Source organism: Anguilla anguilla, chromosome 5 (genome assembly GCF_013347855.1).
Source record: "Anguilla anguilla isolate fAngAng1 chromosome 5, fAngAng1.pri, whole genome shotgun sequence".
NCBI lineage: Eukaryota > Metazoa > Chordata > Actinopteri > Anguilliformes > Anguillidae > Anguilla > Anguilla anguilla.
This window is the reverse complement of record NC_049205.1, coordinates 39,064,558-39,090,120: the sequence shown is the minus strand read 5'-3', so window position 1 is coordinate 39,090,120 and position 25,563 is coordinate 39,064,558. Positions and strand designations below refer to the sequence as shown.

At 40.7% G+C, this 25,563-nt stretch overlaps 2 protein-coding genes across 3 annotated transcripts in view; one reads left to right on the top strand and one right to left on the bottom strand.

Moving 5' to 3' along the window:
- Positions 1 to 15,496, bottom strand: part of LOC118227732 (synaptotagmin-5-like) — a 31,361-nt gene extending 15,865 nt beyond the window's left edge. Inside the window, exons 1-3 of the mRNA XM_035418552.1 lie at positions 15,419 to 15,496; positions 8,211 to 8,323; positions 6,316 to 6,425 (exon numbers count right to left, since the gene is read on the bottom strand). The gene's annotated coding sequence lies outside the window, so the exon portion shown is untranslated. The remainder of the gene's footprint in view (positions 1 to 6,315; positions 6,426 to 8,210; positions 8,324 to 15,418) is intronic.
- On the top strand, positions 3,902 to 20,558 carry LOC118227731 (semaphorin-7A-like). 2 transcript variants are annotated; one of them, XM_035418550.1, is made up of 14 exons: positions 3,902 to 4,078; positions 10,362 to 10,504; positions 10,805 to 10,858; positions 10,963 to 11,061; positions 11,177 to 11,273; positions 11,435 to 11,539; positions 13,313 to 13,443; positions 15,441 to 15,619; positions 16,200 to 16,275; positions 16,546 to 16,747; positions 17,606 to 17,721; positions 18,230 to 18,381; positions 19,117 to 19,172; positions 19,917 to 20,558. In XM_035418550.1, the coding sequence occupies exons 1-14, from the start codon at positions 3,988 to 3,990 to the stop codon at positions 20,381 to 20,383; spliced, it is 1,968 nt and encodes a 655-aa protein (XP_035274441.1). In that variant the 5' UTR covers positions 3,902 to 3,987; the 3' UTR covers positions 20,384 to 20,558. The 2 variants fall into 2 exon arrangements, with proteins under 2 accessions (XP_035274441.1, XP_035274442.1); XM_035418551.1 differs by lacking the exons at positions 3,902 to 4,078; positions 10,362 to 10,504; positions 10,805 to 10,858; positions 11,177 to 11,273 and having other exon boundaries at positions 10,865 to 11,061.
- The last annotated feature ends 5,005 nt before the right edge of the window (positions 20,559 to 25,563 follow it).

Genomic DNA, 25,563 nt, shown 5'->3' with positions numbered 1-25,563 from the left:
ACCTTTCAGGCAGCCCGGGCATTATCTTCATTGACCAATGATTGCCTGCTTGGAGTAACATGCTCCACAGGCAACACAAGCAACCAGACTGTGACAAATTGGATTTATTTGAATCACACTTCCAGATTCCTTAGCCTAAAGTGTGAAAGACTTCACTCTGTGTATCATACAATATCTACACACTGTAGTCAGAAAACTGTAGCTGTTTGCTGCTAACTATTCCTCTTCATTTAAAACAACGAAATAACAATGACAGAAATACAGATTTTCTCAAACAATTCAAATAAATAATTAAATAGAATACCAGCTTTAGCAGCAGGCTGCTGAATACTATGGCACTGCACTTAATTAATTATCCCATGTGCCCCAGTATAAATAAAAGCATTGCCTAATAATGCAGAATCCACATGCTCAGTTTAGCCAATGAATAGCCATACTGCCATCTACAGACCACATAAACAACTGCATTGCAAATAAAAAGAATGCTTGCCATTAATTTAAAATCTACCTTTTAAATCCAGAGAGAATACTGGATTCAGGTTAAGTGATGCCTCCAAATGTGCGTTACTTTAAACTATTTTGTGGTAGCTGGTGCTTCATCATTCTTTTATTTTTCAAATCTTGACTATCTTAAAAAATTCAACAGAAAGATCCTGCAACAAGAGAATATTAAATGATGATAATTATGAAGACAATGCAAACTGTAGCAGAGGAAAATCAAACTGACTTTACTGGGTGACCAGTATGTGGAGGCGGTGGTTGTATGGGGAGACAGAGTCACTGCAGTGCAATGATGTCTGTGTGAAACATTTGTACTTGCACATATCCAGATAACTTAGTAACAAGGCCCTTCACCACAGAAATGAAGTTGCAAAAGTGCTGAGTTCCATCTTGGACAAATAGGGGGAAATAGACATGGTGCAGAGTTGTTGTATTCGCAGTAGGCTAGCAATATAGATTTTAAAAAATATGACAGAAATGTACCTTTTTATAAAAATCTAAGTAAGGCTACAAACCCGAGAGGATCAAAATGTGTGGAAGAAATCAAAACGGCATAATAGCAATGCATATTAGTGTTATATATCAGCAAATAGTTACAATTCACCATATAAAATGGTATTTGAAAGCTTCATTGAATCCATGCAGGTCGGTCTAGTTTGTATGGACCCTGGGTTTTCAACTGAGGGTCAGTGGACCACTGGGGTCCTTGAAGGTGCGACAACAGGTCCCTGGCCAGACATGATATGCAATTAATATATATATATATATATAGATACGATCAGCCTGCAAATTAGCCAGCTCTTCTTCTGTGTATTCCGGCTCAAATCGATAGGGCACAACAATCTCATGATCAAAAACAAAATCTCCTTCGTTCTCAGATATTTTCAGTTTTGCTAGCTAGTAGTTATACAACACTGTTTCTACGATCAACCTAATGTTATTGTCTGCAGGTAAACCCACATTAGAAGTCGCGCAATGATATGCATCCTCGAGTTGACACTGCCTCGGTCTACTTCCTGCATTTGTAAAGGAAAACAGCGTAACATATTAACAATGAAATTGTAGTGGAAATTTTTCATATTTTCCAATGTCCGTTTTGCCAGTTCTACACAGTTAGGGGTGAAATCTTACGCAGACCAAATACAATAAATTTTCCAGTCGTTATTTGCGGTTTAGTCTGTTGTTTATTGAGGTAGCAAGCAGTTGTATAAAAAATGAACGTATCCGGTTTGATTACAATTCTATTGTTCCAAGCTGTAGCCTGTTGGTTAGTAGTTGATCTGGGGGGAACTGTTTGTGCTCCCCCAAGGGGTGGGCGATATGGCAAAAATATCATGTCACGATTTTTTTCAGGCATGATCACGATCCACGATATGATCACGATTCTTTTTCATGTTGGGTTTTTAAGACTATTTTGCAAGTTAATGAACAGTGCAATCAAATTTATATTCATATTTAAGAGAATATGGGCCTTCAAGGAAACAAAACCTAAAAGAAAAAGAATAACAGACCATTAGGGCCAAAGTACCAGATTTTAATCAAACTCAAACCAGTTCCATATCACAGACGTCACATTTTTTTTTAGAGAAATTCTTATCCAAACTTTCATATTTTTCAATTGGCGTCTATTGGATTGCGTGGAAAGTTTGAAGTGGGATTATTAAAAAATGCTACAGTAAAATTTCACAGAAATGGGGTAGGATGTAGACCAGGACACCTTCTGCCAGGAACAAGTGTCAGAATTTTGTGAACTTTTACATTTGGAGAGAAATTCTTATCCAAAAAATCACTTTTTTCAATTGGCGTCTATTGGATTGCATTGAAAGTTTGAGGTGGGATTATAAAAAATTGCTACAGTAAAATTTCTCAGAAATACGGTTGTCATAGTTCTGTGTTCCTGTCTGTGTTTTCCTTGTTGGGCCGCCAGATGGCGGCACTTCTGTTACGTGTCCTGCTCCCCCTGTTTAATTGTATGATTGTTTCCAATTGTCCAATCATTGTTTTCTGGCTGTCTCGTTTTCCCTTCCCCTTCTGTGGCCTGATTGTTCATGGTGCCCTCCTGTGTCTCGTCAGTGTCTGTCTATTTAAGTTCCCGTCTCCTGGACTCAGGTGCTGGATCCTTGTTGGTTGTCGGTGTTGTTGGTTATGTCTGGTTGTGTTTGTGCGTAAGCTCTGATCACGTTCCTGCCCTATGTGTTCCTGCCATGTTCTGTTCCACGCGCTTTTGGTCTTTGGATTTTTCTGTGTTTTGTAATTTTAAGTTTCCTTTGTGTTTGAAGAGTTGCCCCGCGAGGCCCTTTGTTCCCTTTTTATTTAGTAAAGTCTTTGTTCCTACCCTTTTTGGAGTTGTTTTTCCCCCCCTCTGCATTTGGGTCCGAACCCCCCCCCCCCCCCCCCACGCATTCGTGACAATGGTAGGGTGTAGACCACTTCAGGAGCCCTTCTCTCATAATTAAATGTCAAATTTTCAGACTTTTAAATTTTGATGAGAAATGGCCATCTAATATGTCAATTTTTCAAAAGGATTTTTATTCATATATTTGTTTATATAGACACTTGAGTTATTTGAATATGGTGCAGTGATTTTTCGTCCACAACATTTCAGATGTGCATTATTTCCTGTTCTCTCATACACACCTGATGCAATGGTGAGACTATTAGATTTTGAGGAGAAAACAAAATGCGTGACACTGATCTGTCCATAGTACAGTCTTAAAAGACATGTGAAGTGAACGTAACATAATTAAAAATATATATATTTTTATACTCATTACCACCTTTGTTCAATGTCTCTCTTGATCCGTATCTCTCTTTTAGAAGCAAATTATAACCTTTGAAAATCCGTAAGGAAGACCGCGAAACCGTCCAATCATATAATTTGGAATTTCGAATCAGGAGCTGCGAATCGAGAGAGAACTTCAGCGTCGTTTTTTACGCCAATTCCAGTTTCTCCTGAATGTTTCATTTCCAATCCTAACCTATTCTATTGTAACAAAATCTCTGGTTAGTTTGGGAGGCGGCACCAAGACCAAGTACTTCAATGGCATCTTACAAGTGACTCTTGATTTTTCTAATTACAGCGCACAAATAAAAAAGTCCCCCTTCCTCTCATGACCCACAAAAGACTGACTGAATAAAAAAGTAAACAAATAAATAAATATATGCCATCCCATTCATCGAGAATAGGCTGAAGTTCACTTGTATATAGCTACATACATATTTACATTAAACTATTGTAAAACCAGTTTTAGAAAGTTATACGGGGGTAATAATGCACTGAAAAAGTAACTGATTCCCTCAAAAATTAACCGCAAAATCTTGGAAACAAAACTCCTTTGACCAAGTTCTTTCTCGTCATTTGCAATCATCAATAGTCTAGAGGTTGTCGTCGGAACAGCAATGAATATTTATTCCGTAGCTACTCAGCAGATAGAAGAGCGTCCGTAGGACGTCATTGGTCATTTGGTGGAATAATTTCAATTCAGCATGTTTGTTTCGCCGTGCCTTTTATTCTTAAACATTTTTTATTTTTGCCTGGCCAGCTCAAACAATCCGAGAGTCTTGCTTGATGAGAAAGGTAATACCATGTAGCCTAGAAATACAACTTTTTGTAGTAACTTCTTTTTTTGCTGTTCTTTTTTGTTATGTATAAATGTTGCTGATATTTCATTACGAAAACTGATAGGAAATAACATTACGTGTGAATTATATTATGTAGGCTACGTGGCATTTCTATTAACATGAAATTAAATTACGACACGATAACCGCCGTAAGATAATGTGTTCTAGGATAGTTCTAGAAATTGCCTTGAATTCGTGCGTAGACAGTCTACTTCACATTTTATAACGGAGTAGCTAATGTTAAATGACAACCATTAGCCTAATATGAAGCCAGAGTCGCTAGCCTTTTTTTGCAATTAAAATTGAACGGAAAACCGAAATACACAGCAGACTTATCTCCTTAAATATTTACTGAACTCTCCCGCCGTTAGTTGGAGACAATTATGGTAGATTTGCTTGTTTAACCCACTGAACTGTATAAGTTCTTATACAATTCATTGGTTTAACCCTTAGAGATTTAACCTGAAATACGTAGTTTAAGCTCAGTGCATCTACATTTTACATGTTACATTTTACCCCGTGTTAGGTTTCGCCCCACTGTCCCCTAAACTGTCTGCATCTTCTTTTTTTAACATATAATCTTAGTTTTGGTGTTTGTTTTTGATTAGCCCAAATATGTTTCGTACAAGCCGCCTTTAAGTTTTTTTTCTTGCTTAAACACAGAAACTCTGAGAAAGCTCCTGTAAGCTACTATATTATAAGTTGGGAGGTCAAACCTTTTTTGGTGATCTTTCGGAAACCATATTTGTTTTTCATGCCTAATGTGCCAAAAAATAATGGTTATTTCTTTCAGTATTTCAATATTAAAATGAAAAGCAGATAGAAAAATATGCATTATATAATAAAATATGCACATTTTAATAAATATTTGCCCAAGACCAAAACAACCATTGTTTCACAAACTGCTGCACGTATGATCACAAAAAACAGACCGGTGAGTTTTTCTTTGGTTATTAAATCACCTTGGATTTCTACATTGAAATCAATGGGCAGCAAGCGCTTTTGCCCTCAAGCATGCGCGGTAGAGGCTGTTTCCCGTTACTTCCTAGGCTTCGCCACCTGGCCCCTCCTAGCCTCCCAAGTTCCTAAGTACGCTTTATGGTTATTTTGAATAATATAGCGAGGGCCCGTTATTTTACCTGCCCTGTGGGCTATGCATGGCAAATTGTGGTCACTCACTCACTCACGGATGACCTTTGAGGGACGTTTTGTGGGACGCATGCGCAGGTGGTGCTTCGTTTAGTGGGATGCATGCACAGGTGGTGCCAGCTAAAATGTGTCTGTGGAAGTGAGTTGTGCCGTGGGTCTGTACGGTTCCATTCTTGCTATTTTTTGATCCCATTTTTCTGCTGAAATGGCTGTAAAATTCCAAATCCCTTACAACACTGACAGCTGGAACGTTTTTATACGAACTTATGAATATAACCTATTAACCTATTAACATCTAAAACATTTCACAGTGAGTTTTTCTTCTGATAAAATGTGCAATAATGCCTTCAATGTGGATACATTTTTTATAATGACCCAACTGATTTTGGTGGTGCATTAAATGCAAGCAGACATCTTTTGCCTTTTTGTGGTTTTTGAGTAATTCAGTTCCACACAGAGTCTTCAATCGAGGTTGAGTTCTGTGCAGTTCTCTGAAAATCGGCAGTTTGCTCCGCAAGTTTTATACCTCCTAGACAGACAGAGAAGCTTACAGTTTTCGCAAAGAAATAAAGAAGAAAAATTGTTCTCTAAGTAAACAAATTCAACATAGGAGGTTACATATTTTGCAGCATGCCTGGACCAAATGTTAGGAAGCCGGGGAACTACGATAAGGCACTAAGCATATAGATATACACCCTAAATTTGTCATTTTTGTAATTATCCACAAAAGAAAAGACTGTTAAAAAAGTCTGTTAAATTAATCCACAATTTCCCTTGTTTTTGATCGTAAGATCAACTACTAGTTAAAGTCACTAAAATTCAGGTCAAGATATAGGGGCACATAATCTTCTGGAAACACTACCCACTCATCTGTGAATATTTTGTTAAAATATATTTGCTGTATTTGATTGGAACATAGTTAATACATAAGCATATAGTAAGATCTAACAAAGTAAATGATTAGTTATGTGTAATCATGCAGCATGAATACTGAATGAACACTCAGTGATCTCTTAGCTTTTAAAATAATGATTCAATGGTTACCAGTCAGTTGCTTTCAGAGTCCCGGGTAGCATGGAGTCATAGCCGGTTCCTTCCTGGTAGGATGGTAAGGGAGAGGATAACAGAAAGGTCTAGCTGACCAGTTTGGCTTCCTAGAAATGTATAAGAGACAGAGCGAAAGAAAACACACACACACACAATATTCCTGACTTCTTGTTGTCTTTGGGAGGTTCAGTGCCTGAAGCCTGAGAGGCCTTGCTGCAAGTCTTAGGAATTTAGGGGGGTACATACATCTTGGTAAATGGTAAATGGTAAATGATCTGCATTTATATAGCGCTTTACAATTGATGCCTCTCATTCACCAGAGCAGTTAGGGATTAGGCATCTTGCTCAGGGACCCTTCGACATGCCCAGGGCAGCAATTGAACCAGCAACCCTCCGACTGCCAGACAACCGCTCTTACCTCCTGAGCTATGTCTTGTTATAATAAAGAAAACTCTCCCATTCAGTACTTATTCAAGCGACAAGCCTTGAAACGTACATTATATATCTCATAAACACGTTTTCGACGTACAAAAATGCCAGTTACTCACACATACAAGACATACACCGTCTAACTTATTCATTCAGACTGCCAAAATCCAGGCCTGCCATTAAAAGTATTGATATCAAAATGACGCCAAGTTACGGTACTACAAACAATATAGGCTATCTTGCCTCACCGAAATTAAATAAGATGTATTTCAAAGCAATGCTACCCAATATTTCCTCAATTTTTTCAAGTCACTTGGCCCTGTGTGTATAAGCATGCAGTACATGGGCAGGCCAAACGTATGTGTGGATGGCTTTCTCACAGTCAAGATTGATTGAATAGGCGTCTATATGTCCAATTTGTATTGGTATGTATGTATTTCGCTGCCCAGCCTTTCTGTTGTGTGAATGATTGTATGTTTCTTGGTATGTCTGTTCGTAAATGTGAATGTAACATGCTGCGAGGGAAATGTCCCCATGGGGATAAAGAAGTTCTCTATGTATGGATGTACAATATGTATTTTACATACAGTATTTATTGTACGTGGCAAATATACAATCACTACTACACAAGTACATTTACTCAAATTCAGTTCAGAAGCAAGTATAGAAATATGGAGAAATATGCTTCCTGTAGTGACTCACCAGCAGTTTTCTACATGAATTTCAATGTGTTCCATGAGGCAATTCGAAATATTTTTGACACTTTGATCTGACACAAATGCATGACATTGTAAAATGGTAAGATTACAAAACACAGGGCCAAGTGACTTGAAAGAATTGAGGAAATATTGGGTAGTACAGTGAGGCAAGATAGCCTATATTGTTTGTAGTACCGTAACTTGGCGTCATTTTGATATCAATACTTTTAATGGCAGGCATGGATTTTGGCAGGCTGAATGAATAGACGGTGCACACTATGGGCACACTAGCTGGTTAAACTGGAAATGTTTCAGAGTAAAAAGGTATGGGTATTTTGCGTGTGTATGCAAGTTTTTGATTGGGTTGTGTAGGTGAAGATTTGGCTGGTGTCGATACAATGTCCAATGGGGAGACGTTGTTAGTGGGATAGGCGGCAGGAAAAATAAGAAGAAGAAGGAGAAGAAGAAGGAGAAAACGCAAAATCCCCTTAGTTTGGGGCTTTATTGTGTGGACATGTGAAGTTGTTTGTGAATTCTGTCTGTTGAAATGGGGTGAGAATGTACAGAATTTAATGTTTTTAAGGGCTGAGTGTCTGTGGCTGTTGTGGTTATTTCTGTGGGGAACCCTGAAAAGTGCCAAACTCTGTGCTGTACGGGTATGGGGTATGCCCCCGCCAAGGCGTAACTTGGCGGGATGGCATACCTGCCATCCCAATTACTCAGCGACCACCTCTGGCTTAGGTTGTCTCTCTTTGGAGATCTTACCCGTCATTGGAGTGAGTCACAACACACACTCAGTCATCAACCATCTTCTGCGATCTGTGGTTTAGATCTCTATCATCATCTTCTAGGAACCATTGTGGTGTTTCTGGCCATTCCTGTGTAAGTATGAAACACATTGTCAAGAGTCCATGCACAATAACAGTGCTGATCCCTCCCAGCCCATTTTCCAACCACCTGAACAAATCCCACATCAGAAAAGGAGTTTGATGAATTCTCACTACCTCTTTCTGCAAAGTTATTAATCTCATCTCCATTGTTAGGAATGTAACTATAACATTGCATGTTAGTATTGTTCTCTGGTACAACAGAATAACTGTAATTGTTTCACACCCATGAGGTTCAACTAGCAGTTCACAGATTACTAGTTTAATGTCTGGGTTCGTGTCCGGGCAAAGTTCAACACTTGTTGTATAAGTGACATAGGAACACCAGTCTAGTGAGATGGGCATAATTTCCACTCCCCCTGCCACTCTGTGTGGTTGCAGAACAAAAACCCAACAGTCAGAAATGCTTAATTCCTCTGCGTATTTCTTAGTTATTTGGTGAAAATGATTCAGTTGATAATTCAGTTTATCTCTTTGATTATTGTCATGCAATCCACCTCTGTCTTGGGTACCGTTAATGCCATCGAGGCCTACAGTCGAGGCTAGTCAGCCGAGACCTCCTGAAAAGGATAGTATGACAATTCCCCATGTCAGCAGCAGAACTGGGTGAATTTTAGCTGGCCTATTTGGAACTGCAGACATGTTTTAAACCGAGGCAGACTATTTGCTCGCAATGCCTGGTTGTACTCCTGCTCTAAACAGTACTAGTGTGCCAACAAGCTCAGGTCCGTCAATTCCCTGTATCTGTACAACCCAAAAATGATTGTAGTCACTGTCATCATCAGAGTCACTGTCACTATGTGGTGATAAAGGCATTCTTCTTCAGCATGGTCTGTATTAAAATAAAGAGGTTAAAACCACATAATATCAGTCAAAAACAGAATTTAAAACGGTCAAACACAACATATTTCAAAGGATTTTTTAAAATCCATCTTCTTGGTCCTGATATCTGCAGAGAGACCTAAACTTTTCAGTTAAACTCATACAATAATTAGTTAAAGCATCTCCAACTCAGTTCTTCACCACATGTTCATAGGGACACCTATGAATAAGAAGGGGAAAGGCTAGAGGGTTCTGGCTCAGCTCGCATTGTCAGCAGAGTGGCCAGCAGAACAGTTACTCAATTACTGTTAAAACAGAGGAAAGACGTTCTGTTTCTTCCTAGTAAACCTGTTACAAAGAAAAACGTTGTGCGCATTTGTTTCGTTATACAGCAGCAACTTAATCCACTTTTCCATTCCTCACTGCGATCTGAGTGACACACTTTCACTTTATTGCAAAACAAACCAAAAACTATTTGGAAGTTATAATAATACTTATCATGCTTTGCCTGAGGTACCGCTGACCCTTGCCAGATCCGAACAAAATAAGCATAACATAAAGCACTCTATCTCATTTCCTTCTATTAATGGTTGTTGAGAAGCACTCCACTCCATCGAGATATACAAGAACCACTCCACTCCCACTATAGCTGCCAACAGTCAACTGCCGATTGTCATACAGTACTGGTTCTCCCCACTGCGCTATGGTTCTTCCGGCAAAAAAAGAAGACATTGCTCACATGCGCATGATGTCTGGGGAAACACAATCATTTTTTGATATTTTTTGTATAGGAGTTTAAACTACCAATTTTGAGTGATTGTATTTCAGCAAGCTACATTTCTCTTTATGGTAGCTTGGCTGTAGTTCAGCTGTAGTTGGCTGTCTTTCAGTGTGAAGTAATTGGTAGTTTGTCCAACCACATTTTTAGGGTAGTTTACTTGTGAAAAAGCTACCCTTGCAGCCTCAATGCTCTCTGCTGAATTAGAGTTTTGGAAGCTAGTGGCTGTTGTATTTATCAGCTTCTTGCAGCAAGTTATCAGTGGTAACATTTTTTTTTTTTAAACTCAACTCCGGCTTCTGTAAAAATATGCGATATCATGTAGGGCTGAAATGTTGTGGCTATATTTGGCTATAGGCTGAAAACAGGAGATCAAAATAAATATAAATGAATAATGAATCTTACCATTTTAACATGCTCTGTCCCTAGATGTCCCCATCAAGAGGTACCCTTTGTCTGGTAATAACAGTCGTATAGAACTTCTTCTGGGTCCTCATAACAACAGTATCTTTGTTGGGGGCCATGGAAGACTTTGGTACATTGACTTCAACAGACCCGATTCATCTAATGAGGTAGGCTTTTTATATTGCTTTGATTCAACCTTGGACATGTGACCTGGGGAATATGAAATGCACAGGTCACGCATAAGTTCTGTGTGCACTAAGACACATGCACTGAGTGCTGAGTTTTTTGTTCACTCTGAGGTCCATTCTCCATAGCAACACACTTGGATCAATTGTTTGAATTAAGAAAATGAAGGTGATGTTCAAGGTACTCAGTATGTCTGTCGCACATCATGGAATCAGAAATAATTCCGAAATTATGCAGACAATTTTTCTAACAATTTTTTCTCTTGCCATATTGTACTGCAGGTTACCTTTCCTGTGTTGGAAAGGAAAACAGATAATTCAAAGCCAACAACCCCTGTAAGTGTTTGAAAAATAAATACTCTGGAAAATTGGGTAAACACCAGAGTGGGTATCGTTACAAGATCCATGGTTGGTTAATTGTCTGTTTCATATGATTTCAGTCTAACTATGAATATAATATTACCACGCTACACAGTGCCAATGCCACTTCGCTGTTTGTGTGTGGATCCAATGGAAAAGAGCCGAAGTGTTGCTTCATGGTCAGTTACACCATATTCATTTTTCATTCTTTGGCTCTGGTGAATTTTGACGTTTGCTGCTGTGCTCATAGAAACCGTGCCCGATCTTTCGCTAATATTGCTATTTTCAACTCAGTCTACAGAGGGGCTTAAGATGAATTGCACTGAGGGCATTAGAGCTCGAGGAATCGCCCCGTTAAATGTGACTGAGCGGGCACCCTCCCTCTATCTTGGTGAGTCAGTTACTTAAGGAAGGACCTGCTCTTTCACAGCTCATTTAAATGGATGGAGACTCTTGATTTCAACCTTTGGAACTGAATGACAAAGATCTACCACCAGTCTATGTGTGAGCATGGCTTGTGTTGTAACCAGTGTCTGTTTCTTTGTCTGTCAGAGGGTGATGTGTACGCTGCTGTGAATACAGAAGTGAAAGACAATTTGGTGGCACTGCGCAGGATTGGGCCAAAGGCCGATATCTGGCCAGATATCGACAAGAATGGTAAAAGGAATTGCTTTAATAAGTGGTTGTAAGAACCAAAAACATAAAAGTGTAGGGAGCTGAACAGGAGATTTTGTCTTTGGAATCATGAGTCAGTTTCTTCTGCAAGGACGTAACCGGAGCTTGCTTGATGGATGAGGCGAAACAGCCTATAGACAGGGTGGGTTATCCAGAGAGGAAGTAAACAGAAGGATGTCATGAGTGATGGACTGGAGGAGAGATGAGTGGAAAAGGGTGGGAGAGGAAAATGGAACGGCTTTAGAATATAATGAGGGGGCAGGGAGATTTAGCCATCTTGAGGGGCTGGTGGATGTCACAGACTCTCTCCTCAAAGCAGAAGACAAAGTCTTCCGCAGTGAGGGAATGTGGAGGTTGACAATGGGGGGTTTGCTTCTTGCGAGAGTTACAAAAGAAGTTTGGAAATTTTATTTGATAAAATTTTCCTTTAACAGAGGTCACCGCTAACAGAAATGCATTCGGCAGGGAGTAGTTCCTGGACAGGGCAGCAGTGGCCCTGGATGTGTGCAGTTTCCTTTCTGTTGTTTGTAGTTTGGTCTTCCACTTGAAGGGCATGAGACAGCCATGTACTGGGGAGGATGGTCAGATTGGTCTGGAAACAAGAGAGGATAAGGAGCCAAAGTCTGAAGAGAGAGAAGAAAGTGAGAATGTGATACAGCATCAGTAGAGCCTAGAGATGAGAGAAATATTTGAGTGGTTTTGGAGATAACAGAAGACAGCGGCAGTGGTTTGGGTGGTTTTGAGAAGAGAGGGAGGGAGAAAGATACTAAGTGGCAGTCAGACTGATGGAGAGTGGTCAATGTGAGATTGTTGGAGGAACAGTTCCTCATAACAGGCAGGGCCAGAAGGTTGCCAGCTTTGTGTGTAGATGGTGAGTGCTGAGTCCACCACCTCAGCCAGTGGGTTGAGTAGAGGGGCTGTAGGAGGAGGCTGCAGGGATTGCAGCGTTGTCTGGGGGGAAGGGCAAGGAAGGGGAGAGAGAGGAGAGTGGAATAGGCTGAGATGAAGTCTACCCTCTGGGCAGTGGACTGGCTGTTCTGTGCGATCATGACACAGTCATAGGGAGACTGCAGAGGGTTGAGAAGGTTAGCAGTGCAGCGGGGGCCAATGAGGGTGGGACGTGAATGGGGAGAGAACACTCAGTATTAGCAATCGCATAAGTTTGTAAGGGTGCGGTGCAGTTGACCTTCCTCGTAGGCCTTTGGCAGTTAGATTCCCTTGCTTTAGTGTAAGTATTTCTGTTGGACAGAAGCCGCCACTACGACTGCCATTACACCTTAAAACAGAGACTAAATAGGAAACAAATACAATCACTATCGTTGTATCATTGCTTCCACTATCAGTGGAAGCAGCAAAAGAATAGGCTACTCCATGTGACAATCCAGCACCCTACTAAATAGTGCTTGAATGATGGACAATGATTCAATACACAAACTTCAAGCTGAGACTTTAAACCCATTCCTGTTGGTAATGTACACCTGTAGTCTATGGACATTTCTACGAAGTGCCTGAACTATGTGCTCCACGCAGGAGCAAAAACAGTGATACATCTAAATAACTGTTTTTTTAAATAAGTTGTTTTGCTTTATGGCCTTATGCTCGGTGGGTGCTGCACATGGGTGGTGGTTAAGATGAGCTTCCAGCATCACTGAAAGCACTTTGAGATCATATCATTTTTGCTAAGTTTTAAATTTATTGGTACGTCATCTGAGGCTGCTGTAGGGTGATTTGTCTTCCCTGGGCCGTGTCATTCAGAACAGAGGTATGTGAGCATGGCGTTCAGTGGGCCCAGAGAGGATCAGCTGCAGGACAGGGTCTACACTTTCCTGATGCAGAAGAGTTTGGAAGCTAGCTCCTGGACCACGTGGGTCACCCAGGTCTGCAAGGTAAACGCCCTTCTCACCTCACCAACCTCAACGTTCCAAACCATGGGTCTGGACCCACTGGTGGGTCATGGGATGGGTTGAGGTACATATAAAAAATAAGAAAATAATACTATAAATGGTATTACTGTGAATAATACAATTTTCATTCACACCACTGAAATCAAGCTTTTTTTTGCCTGTTCTGTAGTTGTAGTTGTTAAAGTATATGCAGCGTACATGCAGTGGCTTGACATGCTAGAAAACACATTTACTGAAATGTGTCCAGAAAATCGAACAAGCTAATTTTGCTTTGGTAGTCTACAAACAGAGTAAAAGCAGATATTAAGGAACAGCGCAAACCTCACGTTTCTTATACCAGTCTGAGCCCACTCTCAGTCTGGGCTTCTGCTAACTCAACTGCTTTGGAAATGAAGGGCAAGGGAGTCAAATGGTCCCCAAGACTGTGAATGTCACTGCCTGGAACTCCCCAGACCAGCTGTTCCCAAACTGTAGGTTGGGACCCATTTGTGGTCCAAAACTGGGTCATATTTTTCTTTTTTTACCAATTGAGTGCCCATGGCTGTGTACCCATAATTAGGTCATGCCATCTGAGTGATATTATATGCCTATGTCCTGTTGATGTTCACGCTGGCCAGAAATATGACACCAATTTCAGTGTTGTGCAAGTTCACACTTCATAAGAGCAAGCTCAAAGTTCAGTTCACACAGATTAAAATGAACTAGTTCACGTTCATAGTTCACAATTTTGAATTTTGAACTAAGTTCACAGTCCCAAAAATGAACTAGTTCACGTTCATTTCTTCCGTTTTTTAAATTCTATTCTATTCTTTTTCAGTAAAACCTCCTCCTGCCCATCCACCCCAAGCCCCCAATCATTGCCACTGCCCACTTCCCAAACTAAATGAATTACTGCATACTAGCCTACTATAGAATCAAGATTACTTTTAAAAGCCAAGAAAAAACAATGTGAGTATATGTTTTACCACTTAAAAAATATGTCATATTATGCAGAAAGTGAAAAAAGAGGTGCAGTAAAGGTATACTGTAGATGCAATGGAAATTTTATTTAGCCTGCATGAACCAAATTATGCAGAAGTTCAAAAACATAAAAAAAATATGCATATGCTTCCAAGCGAGCTGGTACAGGCTCCACCCATGGCTTCATTACAGTCGCTAGATGAAAGATGTGCTATGATCCATCCTGTGGGACTTCTGCTGTTTATTGACGGTGCAACAGAAATTTTCGCTGCCGTTGACCGTATCGTTCGACTAACCAGCTACCGTTGAAAAGCAAATTTTATAGGTTAGTGCTTATGCTAGCTATATCATATAAACCTCATACGGGGATCCGTAAAGGCTAACAACACACTAGCACTTACTTCTTGTTAGTTTTATCAGCACTACTGTGAAGTGGAAGGTGGACAAACTATGTTTTCTATGAGAAATGTTATGTCTATGCTGCTTACGCCACTCGACTAGGATTTACGGCAACCGGCATGCCAGCATGGCTAGTGAAACCGGCTCTAATTTTAGCAACACAGCTACAAGTGCTGCTGAAGCCAGTTCATATGAATATTTGAAACACTTTTATGAACAAATGTATATATGTCTATGGTAAGCAGTACGTGAGCGTCGTTAACTCTCGCTAGAGTTAACGACGCTCACGTTCACTAGTTGCAAAAGATACGTTCAGTTCACGTTCACCAGAAATATGAGCACGTTCGATGAACACCGCTCTTTTAGCGCGTTCATGCACAACACTGACCGATTTCATGCACTGCACTACAACGCAGTAAATACAATACATACAGTCACCATACAGTTGTTTTGGAATTTGATTAAATGTTCAATATTACCATATTTGAGCATTTGTCTGTATTTTAATTACAAGTGGGTCAAGTAAAATGTATTTGTTCATTTTAGTCCTGAACTTAAGACTTCTACGACTGGACTGTGCCAAACGGTGTGGACTGACTTTTTGTTTCCTTCGTTGCTAGGCAGACTTGGGCGGGTCAAAGATGTTCCTGCAGAAGGCCTGGACTTCCCGGTTGAGCGCCCGGCTGTTATGTGGAATCCATGACAGGATGCTTTTCTTCGACCAGCTAGTGGATGTGACTGTCTCGCAGGAGGCCAATTGGGAGGAGAGGAGGGTGTATGGACTCTTCAAGAACAGCTGGTATGAGATCACTACAACCGCCCTTCAGTTGTTTTCTTTCTGTTCTTAGGAAATGTAAAAATAATACTTGGTGTAAATATAGCTATACCAGAGGTCAGCAATTGCAACGATCACTATGACTCATACAAGCAGGAAATAAAACCACAGTTGTCAGTGGGTATTTAATAGGTGAAACTGGAAATGTAGCTAGATGACAACACAAGGAAGGACAGATTGGATGAATTAAGAATAGTTATAATGGTTTGGTAGCTTTAAAAGTTTGGGGGTAAGAACATGTAAAACATTCAAATTCCTCTTTATGAAACAGGTGTTTATTACCAGTAAACAAAATGTCTGTTTATGCAACTGATATTCAGACACAGATGGGTTTCTGTGCAAGGTCGCTCCTCATCCCATGTGACAAGCATTGTGAAGAGCGAGCAGCTGACCGGTGTGTGCTTGTGCACCTGTGTATTCTCCTGATATTTTGCTGGTAGATCATCAGGAAGACCATGCCCTCACAATGCACGTCCCAGTCTTCTGTCCCCGCCAAATGTACACTTACACGTGTATTTGTGTGTGTGTGTGTGTGTGTCTGCAGGGATATGACAGCAGTGTGTGTATATACAATGGCCGACATTGATAACATCTTTAAATCTTCTGACGTCAAAGGGGAGGTATGAACATTCTTTTGAGTCTTTTTTAAAAATTTTTTTACTGCAGTTATGATGCTGCTCTCAAGACTGGGTGTTTACATGTTGTTCATATGTATGTGATGGAGGCCTCATCCACAGATTATTTATTTAGTATGAAATACTGCCTGGTCTTAAATTGACATTGAATGGAACAAATGGTCCTGAAGGTTTTCAGGTGAAAATGTGTGTGAAAAAGGTTTCCTGGATTGACTGTTTGAGCATGTGACATGTCTCTCTGTGTAACTTCACCAGTGTGTTGAGGACAGTACAAAACTGGGGCCTGATGTCCTGAGGAAAATAAAGGACAACCCAAACGTGAAGAATTCGGTGTTGCCTGTGAAAGGCGGTGGCCCCCTCATGGTCAGTCGCTATGACTACCGGCATATCCGAGTGGACAGAGTGCAAGGCGGTGGTCATGGCCGGATATATTACAACGTACTCTTTCTCTCTCTGGGTTAGTATCTCAGTCGGTGTCTTTGTCTATTGCAGCCATTTTTCCATAACGTTCTTGAAAATAATGAAATAATGAAATCTTGAAAAAGCCTCCTTTTTTCACCCAAGTCGAAGGCAAATCATACATTTAAAAGGCTACGACAGTACTGCAGTCCTGTGGTCTACTTGAGATTCAGGTGCAATTTTGGGAGTTATTTGTCACCCTCACCAGATAGCATCTTAAATGACTTGGGTAACTGTTGAATTGAAACAAACAGAAAATTATAATTGTACATGCTTCCCCACATCTTTCACACGCACTGTATTCTTGAGTGCTTTACCAACAAGCTGAAGACAAGCAGTAGTTTAATTAGCATAAGCAGCAGCACCACTTTGAGGTGAAGACTATTTGCTAATAAGTAAATACCATCTCATAAAAAACACGTTTTCAACGTACAAAAATGCCAAGTTACTCACACATACAAGACATACACCATCTATAACTCATTCATTCAGACTGCCAAAATCCAGGCCTGCCATTAAAAGTATTGATATCAAAATGACGCCAAGTTACGGTACTACAAACAATATAGGCTATCTTGCCTCACCGAAATTAAATAAGATGTATTCCAAAGCAATGCTACCCAATATTTCCTCAATTCTTTCAGGGTCAACTTGCTCAGTGAGGATGTAGGGAGTTCCTCTTGCAGCAAAATTGTTTCCTATTTTGCACACTATTTCCATGTAACTATAGACTCAAGTGTCACAATTGTCTCATCAGCTGTCTGTGTGTGGTGTGTGTGCATGTTTGTCTGAATGTGCATGCTTATGTTTGCATGTGCATGTGTGTGTGCATGCATGCTTGTGTTCATTGGGACAGAGAGTGGCAGTGTGCACAAGGTTCTGGAGCATGCTGGAGAGCCCTTCATCATCGCTGAGCTGCATCCATTTTCGAGCAGGCACTACATCCAGAACATGCTGCTGCAGCCCTTCACAGTATGTCCCTGGTTACCAAAGAAAGCCACATCTCTTCCTCTGCACAAGAGTATGGTAGCAGGCCAGTTGGGGTTCTAAAACCCACATGTATGCTGAGTTTACACACAGTCTTAACTGAAATTATTGAAACTAGCAAAATATTAGTCTTTATTAGACATAAATATATAAGGAAGCAATGAATGTCAGATGAGTGATGCTTCCTTTTTCGGTAATGAGCTGTATGGAAGTGAAATAACTGAACTCATGAAAGCTGAAACTGGACACCTTGAAACTAATCCATTGGTGGCTTACAAACAAAACAAAGGGCAAAGGGCAAGTCAAACTTGTGTACAGTGTTAAAACCAACATTATATGGAAGAGCTTAAACATTTGTTCTCAACATGAATTGATCTTGATGTAAATTGGAGCAAAAACTAGGTTGGCCCCTGGCTTATCATCACCATCACCATCACCATCATCATTGTTGTGGTAACCATCATGGATTAAAATCTTTCTTATTACCCTACAGAAGAGACTGTATGTGAGTTCCAGCAGTGAGGTGGTGGAGGTGGATCTGAATGGGTGCCAGAGGTACGGCAAGCAGTGCGAGGATTGTGTCCTGGCCAGAGACCCCTACTGCAGCTGGAATGGCACTCACTGCGCAGCAACTGCCAAGTCTAGGTACTTCACAACTTCACGTTCTGCCCCCCCCCCCTTCACCATTGAGTCCTGGTACTTCCCCTTCTGCCAGGTACTTCCCCTTTCACTAGGGGGGGCAGAAGGTGTGGAGCTTTTTTTACAACTTTATTTACATAGCTTTCCCACTACAGCAATTTGACTTTAAACTTTGGTTTGTTCCATTGGGGTCGTACTCAATACTAGATAGGTGTACCTAATAAAGCAGCCAGATTGTAGAAGGGCTCGGAAACATAAAGCCTTTGTCTTTGAAATGAGACGTTTATTGTCTACTGAATGTACACCCTGAAATATGAGCGTTTAAGCAAAACTAAAAAAAAGTTAATCTGCATTCATTGTGACATACCATGCATACCTGTATAAGGTCTATTAAAACATAAGCAGAACTTTTCTAAAATGTAAAAAATAGAACTGAAAAAAACCCAAACAATCCTGGCAAACTGCAGCAAAACTAAATCTTTATTTAAAAAATAAGTTGTGCCTGATGCTGTGGGTATGTAGTGAAAGTAAACAGAGTTCAGAAGCTGAGCTCTCAACCATGGTGTTAGCTTAGACCACCAAGCGTATGACTTCCTTTTAACCAACACCTCCACACGCCTACATAGTGAGAGAAGTGTCACCTTTATTTCCACACCTTTTATCAGACACCCCACCTCACCTCAGTCCTCCTACACACTTTAGTCAGTGCAAGCTGACCAGTTGTGTTTTTTTAACAAACAGAAACACAATTCAGGATGTGGAGCATGGAAATGTTTCTGTGTGCAGACAAGACAAAGGTAAGAAGGCCTTCTCATACGTTTGCAGTTTATTTTTCCATTTCAGGAAGTGTAGACTCTGTGACCCTTGGTATGACTGGGTAACTTCACTAAAAAAATTCAAAATGATTAGGTTGTCCCTCACCCTCATTCAGACTGGAAGTGGTGTTTATTAACGTCATTTGAATGTAAGGCAAGAAACAATGTCACACTTCAGACAGTAGGTTAAATTAACCCATGAGTCGACATATATTGTTTTAGCACATACTCCAGTCCAGAGTCAGTTTCATAATTATATATATTTTCTTGTGACCAGTGTTGCCCCACTTGTGCGAACAGAAAGAATTAAATAGCAAAGGCAAAGATGCCAAAGGTTGAAAACCACGTGGATTAACCTTGTGTGTATCTCTTTAGTCACAGGCTGCGAAAACATCAGTTAATAAATATTTAAATTTGTGATTCACGCTGTGAAAGTAGCCCGGTGCTTGTAGAGGACGAATACTCAAATAGAAATAAAAGTTCCTGAAACACTGTGTACTTTGCAAGGTACAGTTTTATTGCCACACCATGGTGGGTAGGCTTTCATCAGAGCGCTATTGTAAAACATCCCGTGAACTCATCGGATGATTGCGCAAGGGGTGGGACCAAACCTCTGCAATAGAAAACCGCCAGCGGCGTTGCTAATGATGAAAAAGCTTGGCTGCAAGCCTCATAAATTGGGTTTGGCCTTTTTTCTTAACATCCGGTCTCCCCATGTTCTTTCAGATATTCCCGGGAGGCCCTCGGAAAGTGACGCTGATTGTCCCACGCTGGATGTCCCACCGGAGTCAAAGTACTTCCTGAGATGCCCCATGTTCTCCAGCCACGCCCAGTACCACTGGCTCCACAACGGCGCGTCGAGGGAGTGCCAGGTGGCGGAGGGCTCCTGCCTGCTGCTCATCGACCGCATGACGCCCGAACTGGGCGGCTGCTACGAGTGCGTGTCCGTGGAGCGGGGCTACAGGAAGACGCTCGCCTGTCACCAGCTGGAGAGCAGGGCCCCAGGCCCCACCCCATATCTCCTGGCCCTGGTGTGCCTCCTGCCGTGCCTCCTGCTGTTACCGCTGCTGGTCTGGTGGGCGCGATCCCCGTTCTTCTTCCGCTGCGGCACATCCCAGGCTCCAGTCAGCATCACTGAGGAACCTGCACATCTCCAGTCCCAGTGCAGTCAGCACGGGTCACCGGGACTTTGAATGTAAACTTTGAGTCAAAGTTTGAATGTAATCCAGTCCATAGGAAAAGCTTGATTTGAAAATTAGTTTATTCAGCCTAACACACACACACACACACCTGTAAAACATTCAGTCTATACAATATAATTCCGTTTTTGGAGATCAGTGATAAAAGTTGCCATTGTATTTTAGTTTATATTTGCCTTGGTTTAGAATTTTCCTATATATGAAAACAAAACGAATGTACGCATATCATTGTATATATATATATATATATATATATATATATATATATATATATATATATATATAATGTAATTAATATATTTCATTACACGATGGTGCAGTGGGTAGCACTGTCAAAAAGGTCCTGTGTTCGAATCCGGCCAGTGTGGAATTTGCATGTTCGTGGGTTTCCTCCCACGGTTTGAAGACATGCAGGTAAGCTAACTGGAGACTCTAAATTGACCATAGGTATGACTGAGTGAATGGTGTGTGTGTCCTGCGGTAGGTGACCTGTCCACATTGTGCGACCCTGACTAAAATAAGCAGGTACAGATAATGGATGGATTATATAAGTATTGTACACAAGATGTTTAGGGAAGTATTTATTGCATTCGTCGCAGCTATTAACGCACTTTCATCAGTTGTAATTTAAGTACATGGATACGCAGCACTTTATTCCTAACAATGTAAGATCAAAGAAGAATGTCTGAATGAAGGATGTCTCAGATGTGTCACTTTGCAAGTGTGCTTAACTTATTTTTTTGTTGTGACGTGGTTGATGGACAGGTTGCACATGGTTTGGGCCTCAAGAGAAAAATTTGGTTGTTGTGGGCACAGAATGATTCAAACTGGCCCACAAAAAGAAATCTAGGGGGCTTTTTTCCCTGCTGGTGTGCTGACTTCTGAAAAAAGGTAGCCTGTACTTTAAAGGGCAGTCAGAGAAAGAGATGACTACTTTAAATTTGTTTTTAAAAGGGGGCTCACATTCTACTTATTTTCATTTGACTCATTGACTCATTTGACTATTCACTTTGCCTAGAACCACGTGGGGACACAAGAAAAGTGCAACTGGGCAGTATGTTGTAAGGGAATACACTTCTCATTTTCGAATAAAGACAACAGTGCAGACCTGAACTTTTGAGATGAAATTAAACAGATTAAATGAATAATAATTCATAATAATTAATATGACAAACTCCCAAGCTTCAAATCCCCTAAATCCCAAAATTTGAGGCCAAATAAGCGCACCACGAGTGGTAAATGAGTGATAAAGAAAAATTTGAACAACCAAGTCAACAGAGAACGAGACCATGAAAATCACATTTTTATGCGCTTTCATTTATATACACTTTATGGTACAAACTAGATTAACAATCATTCTCATGTTTTTGTCCTTATTTCACTTTTATTAAAGACAAAACAATCAGTAATATCAATATTTTATTATTGTTGTTAATAACAATACAAAAATATGCACAAACCCCACAGATTGATTTTATACTGGAGCATTGTACAATTTTGAGTCAAAACAAAAAGCTTGATAAATGAGGTATTCAATAACCACTTGCATATGCAACTGTAATAAACAGACCAGGTTCAATTGAAATTTTTTAAACAACAAAATCCAAGCCAGCCAGAGACCATGTTCCACAGAGTATCAACATCTCCGTTTCCTGAGAAATGGTAACTTGCCAAATACAGAATACAAAAAGCAAAGCGACAAATAAACAAAAATGCCTAAACCCTAGCGTCCAGCAGGTCACTATGACCTTGCGTTGGAGGATTTGTGTGTGTGCAGGTCACTGTACACACAAGAGGTTTCTTTAAAACACACATTCCCCCGTCTGTCACCATCAATACGAATAGTGATAGTAATCCTCTGCCCTGAGGTGTCTAGGTACAGTGGGTCCGGCAAATGAATAAATATGCCTTGTTGCAACCAAGCAGGAAACAGGAACTCGCTCCGTCCCCAATTAAATAATATCTTCGTAGGAGGAATGGGAGGGAGATACTTCAAATGGATTCGTAGTTAAAAATTATTTTTCATTTACAATTATATGACCAGGAAAAACAATGTTTTGCCATTCCTTGGCAATATCAAGAATAGTTTCCCTGAACCTTTGTTTAAAATTATACAAAGAAAAATGAAGCCTAACCCATTTTAAGTGCCCGTCTCCTCTTGCTGCTTTGCACAGTCTGAATTTGGGGCAGCAGAGGAACACAGAGAGCCAATGATGTCCCTGAAAGGCATGACACTACAGCCCATCTGTGAAGCATCTTTTATGGAGATGTCTACACATTATCAATAGACCTCTAGCAGATGTCAACCCTCTCCTCCACATACATTCAACTAACCACTCGGACCAATCCAGCATTAGATACATTGGTTTATCCAATAATTGCAAAGGTAGCCCTTCATCGAACAGGCAGAACACGAGGTGAAACGAAAGAGCGCCGTAGACTTGAGGTAGTATGTGTCAGACTTCTGATTGGCTCTTCCGCCAGTGGTGTCCCTCTATTTATGGACCAGTGTTACAAAGGTCTTGGAATTTTAAGGAACCGGAGCATTCTCTGAAAATGTTACGATTAAGGACCACCAACTCAAAGGCTATTTTCTATGCCTGAAACCAAATTATTCACATTGAAGAGTCAGACTCAATGCACCGTTTGAGGCAGCTATCAAAGTTCTTCTATTCATTGATTTTCACATTCTTAGTGACACATTTCTGTAACCACTGTTACAACCCATTTCAAGCCCATGTGGTGTTTCAAGAAATTCAGTTCATTGTATGATTCCGAAATGAATAAGTCTTTTTCATGACTTCATTTCCCTCCACTCATCCACCACTCACTTACTCATCACTGTCATAAAGACAGCTACACATACCCATACGCACACTTGCAGTTATGGCCCTGGTAGAACAGGGCCATAAATTCCACCCATCACTGATAAAATATGCCACAAACACACAATGACAAACTGCCTTCACTCAAATGCTGAACATGCAAATTAATACATTTGTGTTTGATTTTTGTCCCTGAGTTTATACCTGGGTTTCCATGGCGGGATTTAGTTCATTGAGATTGATGCTCTTTGTCTCACCTCCACACACACCCACACGTTTATACACGTACAAGCTTGTTCTCACGAAGGCATGCATGCATGCACACACACACACACACACAGAGCAATAAGGACGGGAGACAAGTCATGTCTTAACTTAAGTGATCGTGATTTAAAAGGTTTCTGTTTCATCAACAACTAATTTCTTTAGTATCACTTCAGTTTCTTGGAAAATCCATCATTAAAAGGGGAAGAAAATCAGTCTTGAAATCTGCATTAAATGTCATGTGATTGGTTTTCTTTTGTGAAACCTCTAATTTAATCTTTAAACTGTTAAGCTTGCACAAAAACCTTGCAAAAGCACTAGCATTGGTCAGTAGTAAAAATATTTGAGGTATCGACTACACTTCCTCCAACATCTACATGAAATATGGCATCTTCCATCTTCAAAATCATCTTTGAAGAAAGAGCCAGTTAGCGATATGACAGGTTCGACAGTGTACTATCACTATCACCACTCAACTGGCCCATTAAACTGAGACAAAACAGGGAAAACAGAAGCTAAAGCAGGCAGGCATTCATGCTGGGAGGGAAACATGCATGAAACCAGAAAGAAAATTCTCTTCCTTCAATAATTCCCACGAGCCAGAACAGAAGCACACTAATAAGCATAAACGTGGGCGAAAGATCTGAGGAACACGAGTCCATGAACGAGCTGGCAAACCCCCCCTTCGGCCCTGCCGAACCTCACATGGTCTGCCAGAGGGTACAGCTATGCCAGCATGGTTGTGTGACTCATCCGTCAGGCCAAGCTTTGGGGGCGGGGGAGTTCCAGGCTTTTGGTTAAAGCGCACCAGGATCACGACATCTGGGAAGGTGGCTATGTAAGCATGGGCTTACGCAGTTAAACCGTGCAAAGACCGTGCATTGTGAGGACACGGCTACAAAAAGCAAGAGGGGGTCTTAAACCATGAATTTCAGGACACTGTTTAAAAAAAGGCAGACCAGTTCTGATGCGGCCGTCAATAGTTCTGAAAAACCCAAACACACATCGACACGAGTAGCTTGACCCAATCGGACTCAAACATCATACGCAGCACATACAGTTGAGCCCAAAGGTTTACATACACCTAGACTAAAGATATTCTAACTTAGTTTTTCACAACTCCGCACATTTCATGTAACCATACATTTCTTTTGGCAAGTCAATTAGGGCATCTACTTTGTTCACATCAGAGGTCATTTTAAAACAATTGATTAGAGACAGATTTATTTCAGCTTTAATTCACTATATCAGAATTCCAGTGGATCAACAGTTTACATACACCAAGTTGACTGACTCTTTGAACAGTCTGGAAGATTCAAGAAATTGATGTAATGACTTTTTAGAAGCTTCTGATTGGCCAACTGTCATAATTAGGAGTTAACTGGCACCTGTGGCTGTATGAAAGGGCCTACCTTTAGAGCCACTGCTTTTTTGCCCTTGATACCATCGGAAAATCCAAGAAACTGAAGAAACCTCAGAAAAAAATTGTGGACCTCCACAAGTCCGGTTGCTCTTTAGGAGCAATTTCCAAACAACTGAAGGTACCACGAGCATCTGTACAAATAATGGTATGCAAATATAAAACTCTTGGGACCACACAGACACTGCATTGTTCAGGAAGGTGGCACAAATTAAGTCCCACAGCTGAACGAAATTTGGTTCGAAAGGTTCGACTGAACCCCAAGACATCAACAAAGGAACTGATGAAGGAGTTGGAGGCATCAAATACCTAAGTATCTACATCCACCATTAATCCTATAGCGCCATAGCCTGAATGGCTGCTACGCAAGGAAGAAGCCCCTACTCCAAGACCAGCATAAAAAAGCCAGAATGAAGCTTTCAGATGATCACCAGGATGAAGACCTAGCCTTTTGGAGTATTCTCTGGTCAGATCAAACTAAAATTGAACTGTTTGGTCATAATGATCAGCGCTATGTATGGAGGAAAAAGGGTGAGGCTTTTCATCTGAAGAACACCATCTCAATTGTGAAGCATGGAGGTGGCAGCATCATGGTGTGGGGGTGTTTTGCTGGAAAAGGGACTGGTAAACTTCACAAAATAGATGGCATCATGAGGAAGGAGGAT